Below are 19,248 nucleotides of genomic sequence, written 5' to 3' on the forward strand. Positions count from 1 at the left end.
TACAATTAATTTTGAAATCAAACATAGATGACTGACAGTTAAAAAACGATTTAATTTTAATTTAATGAAAAATTTTATTGAAACAACCAATTTTAAATCAAACTAAAAACACTAACCCCCATTTTCATAAAGCTCCGTTAGTGCTACGTTAGCTAACGAACTTTTAAACCGTGATATCTACATATCTGTCATCTTGCATATATATTCCATATACCAGTTAACTGCTGAAATTTTTATACCCTCCACCATAGGATGGGGGTATATTAACTTTGTCATTCCGTTTGTAACACATCGAAATATTGCTCTAAGACCCCATAAAGTATATATATTCTGGGTCGTGGTGAAATTCTGAGTCGATCTAAGCATGTCCGTCCGTCTGTCCGTCTGTCCGTCCGTCCGTCTGTCCGTCTGTCCGGCTGTCCGTCCGTCTGTGGAAATCACGCTAACTTCCGAACGAAACAAGCTATCGACTTGAAACTTGGCACAAGTAGTTGTTATTGATGTAGGTCGGATGGTATTGAAAATGGGCCATATCGGACCACGTTTACGTATAGCCCCCATATAAACCGATCCCCAAATTTGGCTTGGGGAGCCTCCCGGAGCAGCAAAATTCATCCGATCCGGTTGAAATTTTGTACGTGGTCTTAGTATACGGTCTCTAACAACCATGTTAAAAATGGTCCATATCGGTCCATAAATATATATAGCCCCCATATAAACCGATCCCCAGATTTGACCTCCGGAGACTTTTGGAGGGGCAAAATTCATCCGATCCGGTTGAAATTTGGTACCTGATGTTAGTATACGGCCTCTAACAACCATGCAAAAATTGGTCCATATCGGTCCATAATTATATATAGCTCCCATATAAACCGATTCCCAGATTTGACCACCGGAGCCTCTTGGAGGAGCAAAATTCATCCGATCCGGTTGAAATTTAGTACGTGGTCTTAGTATACGGTTTTTAACATCCATGCAAAAATTGGTCCATATCGGTCCATAATTATATATAGCCCCCATATAAACCGATCCCCAGATTTGACCTCCGGAGCCTCTTGGAGGGGCAAAATTAATCCGATCCGGTTGAAATTTGGTACCTGATGTTAGTTTACGGCCTCTAATAACTATGCAAAAATTGGTCCATGTCGGTCCATAATTATATATAGCCCCCATTCAAACCGATCCCCAGATTTGACCTCCGGAGCCTCTTGGAAGAGCAAAATTCATCCGATCCAGTTTAAATTTGGTACATGGTGTTAGTATATGGTCTCTAACAACCATGCAAAAATTGGTCCATATCGGTCCATAATTATATATAGTTCCCATATAAACCGTCCCCAGATTTGACGTCCGGAACCTCTTGGAGGAGCAAAAGTCATCCGATACGGTTGAAATTTGGTACATTTTGTCAATATATGACCTCTAACAGCCATGTAAAAATTGGTCCATATCGGTCTTTAGTTATATATAGCCTATGACTTATTACACAAAAATTGGTCCATATCGCCAAAAACAATCTACCAAAACTTTATTTCCATAGAAAATTTTGTCAAATTTTATTACTTTAGAAAGTTTTGTCAAAATTTCATTTCTTTAGAAAGTTTTGTCAAAAGTTTATTTCTATACAAATGTTTGTCAAAATTTTATTTCCATAGAAAATTTTGTCAAAATTTTATTTCTATAGAAAATTTTGTAATCTACCAAAACTTTATTTCCATAGAAAATTTTGTCAAATTTTATTACTATAGAAAGTTTTGTTAAAATTTCATTTCTATAGGAAGTTTTATCAAAAGTTTATTTCTATAGAAATGTTTGTCAAAATTTAATTTCTATAGAAAATTTTGTAAAAAATTTATTTCTGTAGAAAATTTTGTCAACATTTTATTTCTATACAAAATTTTGTCAAAATTTCATTTCTATACAAAATTTTGTCAACATTTTTATTTATTTATTTATTTATTTATTTATTTATTTATTTATTTATTATTGTTATGTCCTGCACAACAAGAACAATATCTTATAATTAGAGTGCAGGAAACGTATCCATAATGAAGTATTACAAAGTGAGAAAACGGAAAAATATAACAATATTAACATTATAACTAACATAAACATTTTAACAAAGATTTTAAATTTCAATAATACAAAGTTAGAACTTAAACAAATATTGCATAGGAAAATTAAAAGTAAAACACTGTAACATTATAAACAATAAGAACAATTGGAAAATAAAAATTAAAAAGAAAACAATTGATCGTAATTTACATTAAAAAAAAAAGAAAAATAATAATAATAATAATAATAATAAATAAAAATAATAATAATAAAGAATAAATAACTTTGGCTATTCATTAACGTGGAACACTAAAGGTGTCGAATAACGAAGATTTGAAATTTACTGCGCTGCTGGTGAGTTGTAAACTATTTGGTAGTGAATTCCAGAGACGGACACTATTTATGAAAAAATGCCATTCTGAGACTAAGCTCGTATGTCTAAAAGGTATAATCTTCCTTCCTCTGTTTGATCTTGCAAACACTAGCCTTTGACTCAAATATGAAGGATGTCCTGAGTGTATAATCTTGTGTAAAAATATCAGAGTTCTAATAGACATTAGTTTCTCCAACGATACCCCAAACAATGCATCCCTATATTCAGAAACCGAGTCATAGCGTCGCAAACCATAAACATATCGTGTGATGTTATTAAAAAGCCTATTCAATTTAGACTTACTATTAGCATCGCAATTCGAGAACAGTTCACATCCATAAAGCAGCCCCGGGATAATATATGATTTGACAAGAAGAGACCGAATATCCAAAGGGGTAAAGGATTGCGTAGCCCATAACGATCGCAGTTTCTGATAAGTTTGGCCAACAACGGCGTTTATATGGTTAGACCATGTAAGCTTGTCATTGAAAATCATACCGAGATTTCTAGCTTGTGCCACAAGATCTATGGGCTGATCATTTATTTTAATGACCACATTTGACGTATCCCTATTAGCCCTCTTCCTGATTCTAAGGAACTTTGTTTTGTTTGGATTTAAGCAGAGACCATTGGCCATGGCCCAAGTCCAAACGTTAGCCAAATCATCATTTACCATGACAATAGTCTCCTCAACATTTCCCGCATTGTAGCCAATATAGAGCTGGACATCGTCCGCATACATGTGTATCTGACAGTGTCTAATATTCAGTGGGAGATCGTTTGTATACATAGTGAACAGCAGCGGTCCTAGTATTGATCCCTGTGGAACCCCCCGTGAAATAGGCCGAGGGAAAGACACTTCATTATTAGTGTAGACACTTTGTGTCCTGAATGAAACATAGCTGTGAATAAGACGTGCAGCAGAGGACGAAAACTTAAAGTAATGCCGTAACTTCGAACAGAGGACAGAATGATGAACTGTATCGAAAGCTTTCGAGTGATCCAGTAGAACTAAAAGAGTTTCCAAATTATTGTCCAAATTACTTCTGATATCCTCCGTTACATTTACTAGTGCAGTCGTACAACTGTGTTTTGGACGAAATCCTGACTGCACATCGGTCAATAGAGCGTTGTCCTGCAAGTGGGTGGTAATTTGCCTGTGCAAAATCTTCTCAAGAACTTTGGCAAGAAATCCAAGAATCGTAATAGGACGATATTCACCATGAGACTTAGGAATGGGTATAACCTTAGAATGTTTCCAAGATTCAGGATATGAACTCTCCGTAATTATCCTATTATATATGGATGTGATGAATGGTAACAAAAAAGGAAATAGCAAACGCATGAATCTGGGGTCTATATTATCAGTCGCAACAGCATTAGATCTGACAAGTCTAGCACACTCGAGAACTTCCCTCTGGTCAACGCATGAAAACTCAAATTCACTATCCTGTAGGTCAGCTCTGTCCACATTAAAATGATAAAAATTTGTGTTAAGTGGAACCACTGGAGCATTAGTAAATTTTGAGTTTAGTTCCTCAACATCAACATCAATGAATCGATTATCTGACTTCTTTCCAATACCGATATCACGTATAGTTTTCCATGTCCGTTTGGAATCCAGAGCGTTACCAAAACGATGTCGGTAATATTCAATCTTTGCTTCCCTAATCATGTCATTTACTTGTTTCCTACTCGATCGAAAATCTTGCCTGAGAGAAAAAGTTCTGTATCGTTTCCATCTATTATAAGCTGTGTCTCTAGCTTTAATAGCCTCCTTAATACCATTATTGAACCATGGCTTAGATACAGGAGAAACCTTACGAGTCCTCATTGGGACAATCAAATTCTGAAGACTGAGAATGTTGCCTCCCACTCTATTTGTCGCATCTCATACTCTTGAAGTTCATGGTCTACATTTCGAAAATCCCTATACATATAAATCCGATCTGTCCTTTGAGAGTGAAATTCATAACATAAGAATATAAGATCATGTCTAGAAAAACACGGGGCAGATATTTGATCGTAAAGTCTTATCTTCTGAGAATTGGTAACGAAAAAGAGATCAAGAAGTGTGCTTGTCGTGTTGGAAAAATGTGTTGGTAGTGAACTATTTGCGCAGAAGAGACCAAGAGAGTACATCTGAGAAGTAAATGAGGGATCAACCAATATATTGCAGTTGAAATCTCCACAAATAATGACGTCTGTATAGGGTATGAGTAGATCCTCAAGAATGTGGAGAAAATTTGTCATGTCAATACTATTATTGGGTCTGTATACGCAACCAATTAACAATTTCTATAGAAATTTTTGTCAAAATTGTATTGCTATTGAAAATTTTGTCAACATTTTACTTCCATAGAAAATTTTGTCAACATTTTATTTCTATAGAAAATTTTGTCAAGTTTTTATTTCTATAGAAAATTTTGTCAAATTTTTATTTCTATAGAAAATTTTGTCAAAATTTTATTTCTATAGAAAATTTTGTCAAGGTTTCATTTCTATAGAAAATTTTGTCAAAATTTTATTTCTATAGAAAATTTTGTCAAACTAGATTATATACGTATTTAATCGGCCTTTTTTTGTTTAATATATACCCCGTATGGGCTAACTTACAATTTAGAAGACAGTGTTAAAAAGTTTTACGATACCTTGCCATCGGCAAGTGTTATCGCAACCCAAGTAATTCGATTGAGGATGACAGCCTTTAGTAGAAGTTCCTACGCAATCCATGGTGGAGGGTACATAAGATTCGGCCTGGCCGAACTTACGGCCGTATATACTTGTTTCAGTTACAGTTAACCGGAGAAAAGATATTTTCATTTTTCTTTCTGTTAACTGGCAGTTAAAGCCTAACGGAGCTACATGAAAATGGAAGTAAGTCAGTTAAAAAGTTATTGAAAATTGTTACTTTTTTTTATACTAAATAATTAATATTATATTATTATACCCTCCACCATAGGATGGGGGGTATATTAACTTTGTCATTCCGTTTGTAACACATCGAAATATTGCTCTAAGACCCCATAAAGTATATATATTCTGGGTCGTGGTGAAATTCTGAGTCGATCTGAGCATGTCCGTCCGCCCGTCCGTCCGACCGTCTGTTGAAATCACGCTAACTTCCGAACGAAACAAGCTATCGACTTGAAACTTGGCACAAGTAATTGTTATTGATGTAGGTCGGATGGTATTGCAAATGGGCCATATCGGTCCACTTTTACGTATAGCCCCCATATAAACGGACCCCCAAATTTGGCTTGCGAGGCCGCTAAGAGAAGCAAATTTCATCCGATCCGGCTGAAATTTAGTACATGTTGTTAGTATATGGTCTCTAACAACCATGCAAAAATTGGTTCACATCGGTCAATAATTATATATAGCCCCCATATAAACCGATCCCCCGATTTGGCTTGCGAGGCCTCTAAGTGACGCAAATTTCATCCGATCCGGCTGAAATTTGGTACATGGTGTTAGTATATGGTCTCTAAAAACCGTGCAAAAATTGGTCCACATCGGTATATAATTATATATAGCCCCCATATAAACCGATCACCAGATTTGACCGCCGGAGCCTCTTGGAAGACCAAAATTCATCTGATTCAGTTGAAATTTGGTACGTGGTGTTAATATATGGCCTCAAACTCCCATGCAAAAATTGGTCGAAATCGGTCCATAATTATATATAGCCCCCATATAAACCGATCCCCCGATTTGGCTTGCGAGGCCTCTAAAAGAAGCAAATTTCATCCGATCCGGCTGAAATTTGGAACATGGTGTTAGTATATGGTCTCTAACAACCATGCAAAAAATGGTTCACATCGGTCCATAATTATATATAGCCCCCATATAAACCGATCCCCCGATTTGGCTTGCGAGGCCTCTAAGAGAAGCAAATTTCATCCGATCCGGCTGAAATTTGGTACATGGTGTAAGTATATGGTATCTAACAACCATGCAAAAATTGGTCCACATCGGTATATAATTATATATAGCCCCCATATAAACCGATCACCAGATTTGACCGCCGGAGCCTCTTGGAAGACCAAAATTCATCTGATTCAGTTGAAATTTGGTACGTGGTGTTAATATATGGCCTCAAACTCCCATGCAAAAATTGGTCGAAATCGGTCCATAATTATATATAGCCCCCATATAAATCGATCCCCCGATTTGGCTTGCGAGGCCTCTAAAAGAAGCAAATTTCATCCGATCCGGCTGAAATTTGGTACATGGTGTTAGTATATGGTCTCTAACAACCATGCAAAAAATGGTTCACATCGGTCCATAATTATATATAGCCCCCATATAAACCGATCCCCCGATTTGGCTTGCGAGGCCTCTAAGAGAAGCAAATTTCATCCGATCCGGCTGAAATTTGGTACATGGTGTAAGTATATGGTATCTAACAACCATGCAAAAATTGGTCCACATCGGTATATAATTATATATAGCCCCCATATAAACCGATCACCAGATTTGACCGCCGGAGCCTCTTGGAAGACCAAAATTCATCTGATTCAGTTGAAATTTGGTACGTGGTGTTAATATATGGCCTCAAACTCCCATGCAAAAATTGGTCGAAATCGGTCCATAATTATATATAGCCCCCATATAAACCGATCCCCAGATTTGACCTCCGGAGCCCCTTGGAAGAGCAAAATTCATCCGATTCGGTTGAAATTTGGTACGTGATGTTAGTATATGGTATCCAACAACCATGCAGGAATTGGTTCATATCAGTCCATAATTATATATAGCACCCACATAAACCGATCCCCAGATTTGACCTCCGGTGCCTTTTGGAGAAGCAAAATTTATCCGATCTGGTTGAAATTTTTTACGTGGTAGTAGTATATGATATTTAACAACCATGCCAAAAGTGGTCCATATCAGTCCATAATCACATATAGCCCCCATATAAACCGATCCCGAGATTTGGTTTTGGAGCCTCTTGGAGGAGCAAATTTCATCCGAGTCAGTTGAAATTTGGTACATTGTGCTAGTATATGGCCGTTAACAACCATGCCTAACTAGCTCCATATCGGTCTATAGTTATATATAGACCTCAGATCCATATCAATAATTGTATATAGCCCCCATATAAGCGACTCCATATTTCAATTCTGGCTCCCTACGTACCGTGCAAAAGTCCATATCGATTCGTAATTATTTGTAGACTTACCTACACATACTTTTTTTGTCTAATGTATACCACGTATGGACTAACTCAAAATTTAGAAAACGATTTAAGATACCACAAACCAGGTAATTCGATTGTGGATGACAGTCTTTCGAAGAAGTTTCTACGCAATCCATGGTGGAGGGTACATAAGATTCGGCCTGGCCGAACTTACGGCCGTTTATACTTGTTTTTTTGTTGAATTAATTAAAAAATTTGATAAAGTATTTTTTTATGCCCAATTAAAACTGTAATTGATGCCATCATTTTAGTGATTGAATATATTTCAATTAAAAAATTATTAGGATCGATTAATTTCGTGATTGAACAAGAAATTTTTTTTCTTGTTACAATTGCGAATATGTAAGTTGAAATGGATTTGTTTGCGATTTTTAAATAATTAATGTTTGGAGAACAGTCAGAAGTCAGCTGTTTCAGGCATACATCCATAGACGAAGAAAGGTATAGACGTCCTACGTGAATTCGCAGCGCTTTGGATTGTCTGCACACCGTAGATTACACTTTTTCGTCTGCAAATGAGTGATTGTTATACCCTGCGCCACACTGTGGAACAGGGTATTATAAGTTAGTGCATATGTTTGTAACACCCAGAAGGAGACGATATTGACACATGTTGTCTTTGGCAATAATGCTCAGGGTGGGTCCCTGAGTCGCTAAACCATGTCCGTCTGTCCGCCTGTCCGTCCGTCCGTTTGTCTGTGAACACATTTTAAGATCAAAGTCTAGGTCGCAATTTAAGTCCAATAGCCTTCAAATTTGGCACGTGTTCCTAATTTGGGTCAGAGACCTAACCCTATTGATTTTGGAAGAAATCGGTTCAGATTTAGATATAGCTCCCATATATATCTTTCGCCCGATATGCACTAATATGGACCCAGCAGCCAGAGTTTTATACCGATTTGCTTGAAATTTTGTACAAACATAACACTTAGTCGTATAGTCAAGTGTGCAAAATTTGATTGCAATCGGTTCAGATTTAGATATAGCTCCCATATATATCTTTCGCCCGATATGGACTAATATGGTTCTAATAGCCAGAGTTTTGGCTTAATTTGGTTGAAATTTTGCACAGGGAGTAGATTTAGCATTGTAGCTATGCGTGCCAAATTTAATTGAAATCGGTTCAGATTTATATATAACTCCCATATATAGCTTTCGCCCGATTTACACTCATATGATCACAGAGGCCAATTTTTAACTCTGATTTAGTTGAAATTTTGCACAGGGAGTAGAATTAGCATTGTAGCTATGCGTGCCAAATTTGGTTGACATCGGTTCAGATTTAGATATAGCTCCCATATATGTTTTTCTGATTTCGACAAAAATGGCCAAAATACCAACATTTTCCTTGTTAAATCGCCACTGCTTAGTCGAAAAGTTGTAAAAATGACTCTAATTTTCCTAAACTTCTAATACATATATATATAGCGATAAATCATAAAAAAACTTTTGAGAAGTTTCCTTAAAATTGCTTCAGATTTAAATGTTTCCCATATTTTTATACCCTTCACCACTACTGTGGTACAGGGTATAATAAGTTTGTGCATTTGTATGTAACGCCAAGAAATAGTGGTCATAGATCCATCTTTTAGTATACCGATCGGCTTAGAATTAAATTCTGAGTCGATTTAGCGATGTCCGTCTGTCTGTCTGTCCGTTCGTCCGTCTGTCTGTCCGTTCGTCCGTCTGTCTGTATATGTAATTTTGTGCACAAAGTACAGCTCGCAGTTTAAGTCCGATCGTCCTCAAATTTGGCATAGGGCCGTTTCTTGGGACAGAGACAATCGCTATTAGTTTTGGAAAAAATCGGTTCAGATTTAGATATAGCTCCCATATATATCTTTCGTCCGATTTAGACTCATATGACCACATAGGCCAAAGTTTACTACCGATCTTCGTGAAATTTTGCACAGAGGGTAGAATTGACAGTCTACCAATGCTTGGTAAATTTGATTGAAATCGGTTCAAACTTAGATATAGCTCCCATATATATCTTTCGCCCGATTTGAACTTATATGGCCACAAAAGCCAGAGTTTTGCCTTGATTTGCTTCAAATTTTGCACAAGGGGTACGTTTAATAGTATCGTTAAGTGTGTCAAATTTTGTTAAAATCGGTTCAGATTTAGATATAGCTCACATATATATCTTTCGCCCGATTTGGACTTATATGGTCTCAAAAGCCAGAGTTTTTCTCTGACTTACTTCAAATTTTGCACAAGCGGTACTTTTAACGATACTATTGTATGTGCCAAATATGGTCAAAATCGATTCAGATTTAGATATAGCTCCCATATATATATTTTGTCCGATTTGAACTTATATGGCATCAAAATCCAGGGTTTTGCCATGATTTGCTTTAAATTTCGCACTAGGAGTGCGTTTAGTAGTATCGGTAATTGTGCCAAATTTGGTTGAAATCGGTTCAGATTTAGATATGGCTCCCATATATATCTTCCGTCCGATTTGCACTCATATGACCAGGGGGGCCAAAGTTATACTCCCATTTACGTGAAATTTCGCATAGATAGCAGAATTATTATTCTAACTATACATGTCAAATTTAGTCAAAATCGGTTCAGATTATATATACACCAGAGTTGGGGAAATATGGTAGACTGTTGCACATTTGAGACCCATTTTCAATGGAAGTTTCCTCCAATTAACTGGACAGCGTTAGCCGATTTAAATTTTAATTCTAGAGATTTTGTAAAAGTAAAAAAATTGTCTCCTTTATATAGCTTCCAGCAAATATGAAGTAGTTGAGATGGTAACACAAATTTTGGCCTACATAGGGGTGAAGGGTATAATATAGTCGGCCCCGCCCGACTTTAGACTTTACTTTCTTGTTTTTTACTAACATTGTGTTCCACCCTAGTGTATTAGCCGACTTAAATTTTGTGTCTATAGATTTTGTAGAAGTCTATCAAATTCTCTCCAGATCTAGTGGTATTTAGATGTATGTATTTGGGACAAACCTTTATATATAGCCCCCAACACATTTGACGGATGTGATATGGTATCGAAAATTTAGATCTACAAAGTGGTGCAGGGTATAATATAGTCGGCCCCGCCCGACTTTAGACTTTCCTTACTTGTTTTATTTTGGCTTTAATTTGTTTTCTTTCCTTTGTTCTCTTGATGAAACACCAAATATTGAAAAAACATATAAAATTCTATACTTCCACACTTTTTTTGATTTGTACAGCAATTCTCGTTTTCAAAAACAAAAAAAAAACAAGTGTATACGGCCGTAAGTTCGGCCAGGCCGAATCTTATGTACCCTCCACCATGGATTGCATAGAAACTTGTACTAAAGACTGTCATCCACAATCGAATTACTTGGGTTGCGGTAACACTTGCCGATGGCAAGGCATCTTAAAACTTCTTAACACCGTCTTCTCAATTGTAAGATAGTCCATACGGGGTATATATTAAACAAAAAAAGGCTGATTAAATACGTATATAATTCAGTTTGACAATATTTATTGTAGTAATACAATTTTGACAAAATTTTCTATAGAAATAAAATTTTGAAAAAATTTTCAATAGAAATAAACTTTTTACAAACTTTTCTACAGCAATAAAATTTTAACAAAATTTTCTATAGAAACAAAATTTTGATAAAATTTTCTATAGAAATAAAGTCTTAAAACCAAATTTCAGCCGGATCGGATGAAATTTGCATCACTTAGAGGCTCCGCAAGCCAAATCTGGGATCGGTTTATATGGGGGCTATATATAATTATGGACCGATGTGGACCAATTTTTGCATGGTTGTTAAAGATCATATGCTGACACCATTCACCAAATTTCAGCCGGATCGAATGAAATTTGCTAATCTTAGAGGCTCCGCAAGCCAAATCTGGGGATCGGTTTATATGGGGGCTATATATAATTATGGATCGATGTGGACCAATTTTTGCATCGTTGTTAGATACCATATACTAGATATTAACACCATATACTATATACTAACACCATATACTAACACCATGTACCAAATTTCAGCCGGATCGGATGAAATTTTCTTCTCTTAGAGGCTCCGTAAGCCAAATCGGGGGATCGGTTTATATGGGGGCTATATATAATTATGGACCGATGTGGACCAATTTTTGCATGGTCATTAGAGACCATATACTAACACCGTGTACTAAATTTCAGCCGGATCGGATGAAATTTTCTGCTCTTAGAGTCTCCGTAAGCCAAATTGGGGGATCGGTTTATATGGGGGCTATATCTAATTATTGACCGATGTGGACCAATTTATGCATAGCTGTTAGAGACCATATACTTACACCATGTACCAAATTTCAGCCGGATCGGATAAAATTTGCTTCTCTTAAAGGCTCCGCGAGCCAAATCGGAGGATCGGTTTATATGGGGGCTATATATAATTATGGACCGATATGGACCAATTGCATGGTCATTAGAGACCATATACTAACACCGTGTACTAAATTTCAGCCAGATCGGATGAAATTTGCTTCTCTTTGATGTTCCGCAAGCGAAATTTGGGGGTCCGTTTATATGGGGGCTATACGTAAAAGTGGACCGATATGGCCCATTTGCAATACCATCCGACCTACATCAATAAAAACTACTTGTGCCAAGTTTGAAGTCGATAGCTTGTTTCGTTCGGAAGTTAGCGTGATTTCAACAGACGGACGGACGGACGGACGTACATGCTTAGATCGACTCAGAATTTCACCACGACCCAGAATATATATACTTTATGGGGTCTTAGAGCAATATTTCGATGTGTTACAAATGGAATGACAAAGTTAATATACCACCATCCTATGGTGGAGGGTATAAAAAAAATGAGTCACTTGCCTGCGCAATTGAGTGCAATGACTGCGTACTGCAAATAAACAAAAACATTGTGAATTATTAAAAGACGTCTATACCTTCCTTGGTATATGATACAACCTTATTATTATACAATATCATATCACCATCTGCTATCAATATGAATAACATACATTTTTTTTCAATATTTCTTGTTTTACAGAATGGCCAAGGTATGATTACCATATTTTTATCAATTATTGTGGCATTTTTTGCATGTCTACTGATCGAGTATCCTCTTGGCCAACTAATTGATGCATTAATGATAAATCTAAAGCAAATGCCAAGAAATGAGAATGCCACAACAATTAAAATAGCCAAGAAATATGATACAAAAAAACAGGAAGACGGGAACTGGGGTCCTGACTCTTTTCTCGAAATCAAACTCAAGCCACACTAGTACAGGTTGCCGCAAGCAAGCAGGTAATTGCTTATTTGGTCAATATCTTTATTTCATGTATTTAATCAATATATCTTCATTTACTTCCGGTATCAACTGCGAAAACAAATGATAATTTCTTATTATCACAATGTCTTAAAATTTGGATTACATTATTTTTTCTTATTAAGTTATTTTCTCCATTTCATGTGCTTGAAATACGAAGCATTTCTCTGATATACAGTCCAAAAGTCGACAAATTTTTCAAAGAAGTCGTGGCATCTGCTCACAATTTACTCTAAGAACAATATTCGTAAAGGCACATCAGATTTAAATAACAATGAAAAGTTTAACTTAAAATTAACAAAACCTTCATGAAATGTTATCATGCCATTTTTGACAAAAATGTCTATAAATTTAATGTCACATGTCATTAAATTTATAGACATTTTTACATTACATTGAGAAAGATTCTACCAATTATTATTAACTATAGGAATTGCCAGTAAGAAATTGCTATCCGCTTTCAAGTTCATTTTTCGTAAAAAAATATTTTCGCATACAAAAAAATCTTATAGTAAATTGTGCTTATTTTTTACTAGTAGTTTTAGTAGTTTTATAGTATGACAAGAGAATTTTTAACTATCAGTTTTTAAAGAAATTTCCTTCGTATTTTGTAGGCCATGAACTAAACGATTGCTACTTAAAATTTGTAAAATTTCCTTTCGTGTAGTTAATTTTCGTTGAAGATACGAAAAATTAACTAATATTTGGGAAAATTCTTGTAATAAATTATTGTAAAAATCTTCTTGAATTTACGAGACACTTTTATTGTGTGTACTGGATGTACACATCTGGTTTTATGATTAAATTCGTATTAATCATCTAATGAAACAGTAGACCTAAATAGGGATAATATTAATAATTCTAAAATATTTTTTTAAAATAAATTTTAACTATTTTTCCATTTTCAGATTTGCGAAAGGAACAAAAGAAAATTCAATAACATGGGAAAAATCAAATATATGATGAATACCTATATTTAGTATTTAAGTGCGACGTTGTTAAATTTTGTTAAATAAAATGGCTCGAATTTTTAATTGTCTATTAATTTCGATTTTTATATGCATTTTTTTCCACACTCCACAGAGAAAAAAAATTCCGTAGTTAAACTAACGCTAAATTTTACTTATTTTTATTGGAAAAAATTTATTTGCTTGTAGTTAAATTTTATTGTATTTATCGAAATTTTCCACAGCATAATGAAATCTTACTTTTTTATACCCTAAACCACATAGTGGCCAGGGTATAATAAGTTTGATCGGCCAAAAAATGTGCCTAGCAGAAATATTGACTTTAGACCCAATAAAATATATACCGATCGACTTAGAATCATCTCCTGAGTCGATCTAGCGCTTGGTGTCCGTCCGTCCGTCTGTCTATGTATTTGTTGTTCACAGTATTCCGGTCGCAATTATTAACCGATTTGGATGAAATTTGGTACAGGGTGTTTTTTGGGCACAAGGACGAACGCTATTGAATTTGGAAGAAGTCGGATCAAATTTAGATATAGCTCACATATATGTATCGGCCGATTTCGACAAATGGAGTCACGTTGCGCTTTTTTACAAACCGATTGTTATCAAATTTTGCACATAGTAAACATTTTCATCACCCTTTAAAAATTTCATCGAAATCGGTTCAGATTTAGATATAGCTCCCATATATATGTATCGCCCGATTTTCACAAATTTGGCCATAAAAACCTTATTTATTAAGCGATCTTACTCAAACTTGGCTTACTCTAATCTTTTATGTTACTGACAATATGTGCCAAAAATAATCGAAATCTCTTCAGATTTAGATATAGCTCCCATATATATGTATCGCCCGATTTTGCCAAATTTGGCCGTAAAACCCCTATTTCTCAACCGATATTGCTCAAACTTGGCTAAATATAATCTTCTATACCTCTAACTGTATGTACGCAATTTCATCGAAATCGATTCAGATTTAGATATAGCTCCCATATATATGTATCGCCCGATTTGGTCAAATTTGGCCGTAAAACCATTATTTATCAACCGATCGTACTCCAATTTGGCTACATGTAATCTTCTATAGCTCTAACTGTATGTGCGAAATTCCATCGAAATCGGTTCAGATTTAGATATATTTTGATAAATTTGGCCCTAATAACCTTATTTTTGACCATAGGGGCCTCATTTGTTAACTGATCGTACTCAAATTTTACACCAAGTGACCTTCTGTGGTATCAATCATACCTGCAAAATATTATACAAATTGGTTCAGATTTAGATACAGGTCCCATATATTTGCATCACTCGATTTTCCCAAATTTGGCATTAATACTTTTATTTATTAACCAATGTTATTCAAATTTCAAATTTTGATGTACTAGCCCATCGTATTTAGACTTGCATTTAGCTCTTACATAAATCTATTGCCCTATTTGCAGAAATTTGGATTTATTACCCGCAACTAATTGACCGATTTCCTCTTTTTATACCCTGCGCCACACTGTGGAACAGGGAATTTTAAGTTAGTGCATATGTGTGTAACACCCAGAAGGAGACGAGATAGACACATTGTCTTTGGCAATAATGCTCAGGGTGGGTCCCTGAGTCGATATAACCATGTCCGTCTGTCCGTCCGTCCGTCCGTCCGTCTGTCTGTGAACACATTTTTGTGATCAAAGTCTAGGTCGCAATTTAAGTCCAATCGCCTTCAAATTTGGCACATGTTCCTAATTTGGGTCAGAATATAACCCTATTGATTTTGGAAGAAATCGGTTCAGAGTTAGATATAGCTAACATATATATCTTTCGCCCGATATGGACTTATATGGCACCAGAAGCCAGATTTTTGGCCGAATTTGGTTGAAATTTTGCACTAGGAGTACAATTAGTCGTATAGTCAAGTGTGCAAAATTTGATTGAAATCAGTTCAGATTTAGATATAGCTCCCATATATATATCTTTCGCCCGATATGGACTAATATGGTCCTAAAAGCCAGAGTTTTGGCCCAATTTGGTTGAAATTTTGCACAGGGAGTAGATTTAGCATTGTAGATATGCGTGCCAAATTTATTTGAAATCGATTCAGATTTAGATATAGCTCCCATATATATCTTTCGCCCGATATGCACTTATATGGACCCAGAAGCAAGAGTTTTATCCCGATTAGCTTGAAATTTTGCACAAGGAGTACAATTGGTAGTATAGTTATGCGTGCCAAATTCGATTGAAATCGGTTCAGATTTAGATATAGCTTTTATATATATTTTTCGCCCGATATGGACTTATATGGTCTCAAAAGCCAGAGTTTTGCCCTGACTTACTTCAAATTTTGCACAAGCGGTACTTTTAACGATACTATTGTATGTGCCAAATATGGTCAAAATCTATTCAGGTTTAGATATAGCTCCCATATATCTCTTTCGTCCGATTTGAACTTATATAGCCTCAAAATCCAGGGTTTTGCCGTGATTTGCTTCAAATTTCGCACTAGGAGTACGTTTAGTAGTATCGGTAATTGTGCCAAATTTGGTTGAAATCGGTTCAGATTTAGATATGGCTCCCATATATATCTTCCGTCCGATTTGCACTCATATGACCAGGGGGCCAAAGTTATAGTCCCATTTACGTGAAATTTCGCAAAGATAGCAGAATTACCATTCTAACTATACATGTCAAATTTAGTCAAAATCGGTTCAGATTATATATATATAGCTCCCATATAAACGTACACTAGAGTTGGGGAAATATGGTAGACTGTTACACATTTTAGACCCATTTTCAGTGGAAGTTTCCTCCAATTAACTAGATAGCATTAGCCGATTTAAATTTTAATTCTAGAGATTTTGTAGAAGTAAAAAAATTTTCTCCTTTATATAGAATCCAGCAAATGTGAAGTAGTTGAGATGGTAACACAAATGTTGGCCTACATAGGGGGGAAGGGTATAATATACTTTAGACTTTACTTACTTGTTTTTTCAAATATATTTTATCTTGGTTCCGAATGAATTTTCTCTCCGAATACTCATTTTAATATTTTACTTAAGCATATTCAATTTTTGGCGAAGTCTTATATCACAACATATATATGTTTACTCATAATATGTAAATTTATACTTGTTTATATTCACACATAGTATTTTTCCTATATTTAATGAAATTTTCTTTGTGTATATATATTTGTAATGCGCCAATTGGTTACTTTCATTATTTTACTTCCAGCATACACTTTGTCTCTCTTTGTAAACACATATATGTTTATGGGCTATTTCTAAATTAATATATGCTTGAATCCAAGCATATTATATTTACAAACATTTTATGTCCCAAACATAATATGTTCTAACATGTTAACATATATGTCCCAAACATATTATGCTAGTTTATGAACATTATATGTTTGCACTCAAAAATATTGTGTTTAAAAATTTGAGTTCCAAACATATAATGTTTATACCCAAACATATGAAAAACAGTCTTTTTCGTGCGTGTATATATAAAGGTTTGTTCCAAATACATACATTTAAATATCACTCGATTTGGACAGAATTTGATAGACTTTTACAAAATCTATAGACTCAAAATTTAAGTTGGCTAATGCACTAGGGTGGAACACAATTTTAGCAAAAAAACAAGTATAAACGGCCGTAAGTTCGGCCAGGCTGAATCTTATGTACCCTCCACCATGGATTGCGTAGAAACTTCTACGAAAGACTGTTATACACAATCGAATTAAAGGGTGATACGGTCAAAATTTGGTCAATATAAACTTGACGTATTTCTTTCAATTTTGCATTTAAACCCCCGGAACACCCCTCATTTTGAAGGTGTGTGTGTATAATGTTGCTCCTATTTTGATTTTGGAATTCACTCTACAGTTGTCAAAATGCCGTCCAAGCAAGAAGAGCAGCGTATCAAAATTTTGCTCGCGCATCGCGAAAATCCGAGCTACTCGCACGCAAAGCTGGCAAAATCGCTAAAAGTTGCCAAATCCGTTACAAATGTAATTAAAGTGTTTGGGGAACGTTTGTCGACAGCCAGGAAGTCTGGATCGGGGGAAATCGAAAACCGGAAGCCGCTGAGACGACAAAGAGTGTTGCCGGTAGTTTCAAGCGAAACCCTAACCTCTCTCTCCGAGATGCCGCAAATAAGCTGGGTGTATCGTCTATAACCGTGCATCGAGCCAAAAAACGAGCCGGGCTATCGACTTACAAGAAGGTAGTGACTCCAAATCGCGATGATAAACAAAATACGACGGCCAAAACGCGATCCCGGAGGCAGTACACGACGATGCTGACGAAGTTTGACTGCGTGGTAATGGACGACGAAACCTACGTCAAAGCCGACTACAAGCAGCTTCCAGGACAGGAGTTTTATACGGCAAAAGGAAGGGGAAAGGTAGCAGATATTTTCAAGCACATAAAACTGTCAAAGTTCGCAAAGAAATATCTGGTTTGGCAAGCCATCTGTACCTGTGGCTTGAAAAGCAGCATTTTCATAGCTTCCGGGACTGTCAAGCAAGAAATTTACGTGAAAGAGTGTTTGAATAAACGTCTGCTGCCTTTCCTGAAGAAACACGGTTGTTCCGTACTGGTTTGGCCGGATTTGGCATCTTGCCATTACGGTAAAAAGGCCATGGAGTGGTACGCCGCCAACAACGTGCAGGTGGTTCCCAAGGACAAGAACCCTCCCAACACGCCAGAGCTCCGCCCAATTGAGAAATACTGGGCTATTGTCAAGCGGAACCTAAAGAAGACCAAAAAACTGCTAAGGACGAGCAGCAGTTTAAGACAAACTGGCTTTCTGCGGCGAAGAAGGTGGACAAGGTGGCTGTTTAAAATCTGATGGCAGGTGTCAAGCGTGAGGCCCGGCAATTCGGATTTGGAAAAGCGAAAGCCTAGCTGAATATTTTTCCTGAATTTTATACTAATTGAACTTGAAAAAGAAATTTAATTTGATTTTTTTAAATAAACGATTTCACCGATTTACACACGTTTTCCCTTGACCAAAAGTTGACCGTATTACCCTTTAGTCCGATCTCCCAATTTTACTTCTTGGGCTTCTAGAAACCGTATTTTCTATCCGATTTGCCTGAAATTGGAAACCTAGAGGTATTTTAGGACCAAAAATAAGAGTATCGAAAATGAGGTGTATAGGTCCATGTTTTGGTATAGTCCCCATATAAACCGACTCAACGATTTGAGGTCTTGGGCTTGTGCCGGGTGTGCCGAAAATGATGCCTATCGGTGCCTGTTTTTGGTATAGCCCCTATAGAGACCGATCTCCCAATTTTACTTCTTGGGCTTCTAGAAACCGTATTTTCAATCCGATTTTCCTGAAATTGGAAATTTA

The 19,248-nt window shown here is 36.0% G+C and overlaps 2 protein-coding genes across 2 annotated transcripts in view; one reads left to right on the plus strand and one right to left on the minus strand.

The window, feature by feature from the left end:
- The window catches only part of LOC142237746 (nose resistant to fluoxetine protein 6-like), a 41,619-nt gene extending 27,649 nt beyond the window's left edge, over window positions 1-13,970 (plus strand). The window contains exons 2-3 of the mRNA XM_075309140.1: window positions 12,644-12,903; window positions 13,834-13,970. Coding sequence (XP_075165255.1) covers window positions 12,644-12,880 — 237 coding nt within the window. The 3' untranslated portion in view covers window positions 12,881-12,903; window positions 13,834-13,970. The remainder of the gene's footprint in view (window positions 1-12,643; window positions 12,904-13,833) is intronic.
- LOC142238146 (uncharacterized) overlaps window positions 1-19,248 on the minus strand; it is a 404,035-nt gene that overhangs the window by 80,980 nt on the left and 303,807 nt on the right. The gene's annotated exons all lie outside the window — the stretch shown is intronic.

The sequence above is a fragment of the Haematobia irritans genome, chromosome 5 (assembly GCF_050003625.1).
Source record: "Haematobia irritans isolate KBUSLIRL chromosome 5, ASM5000362v1, whole genome shotgun sequence".
NCBI classification, from domain to species: Eukaryota; Metazoa; Arthropoda; class Insecta; order Diptera; family Muscidae; genus Haematobia; species Haematobia irritans.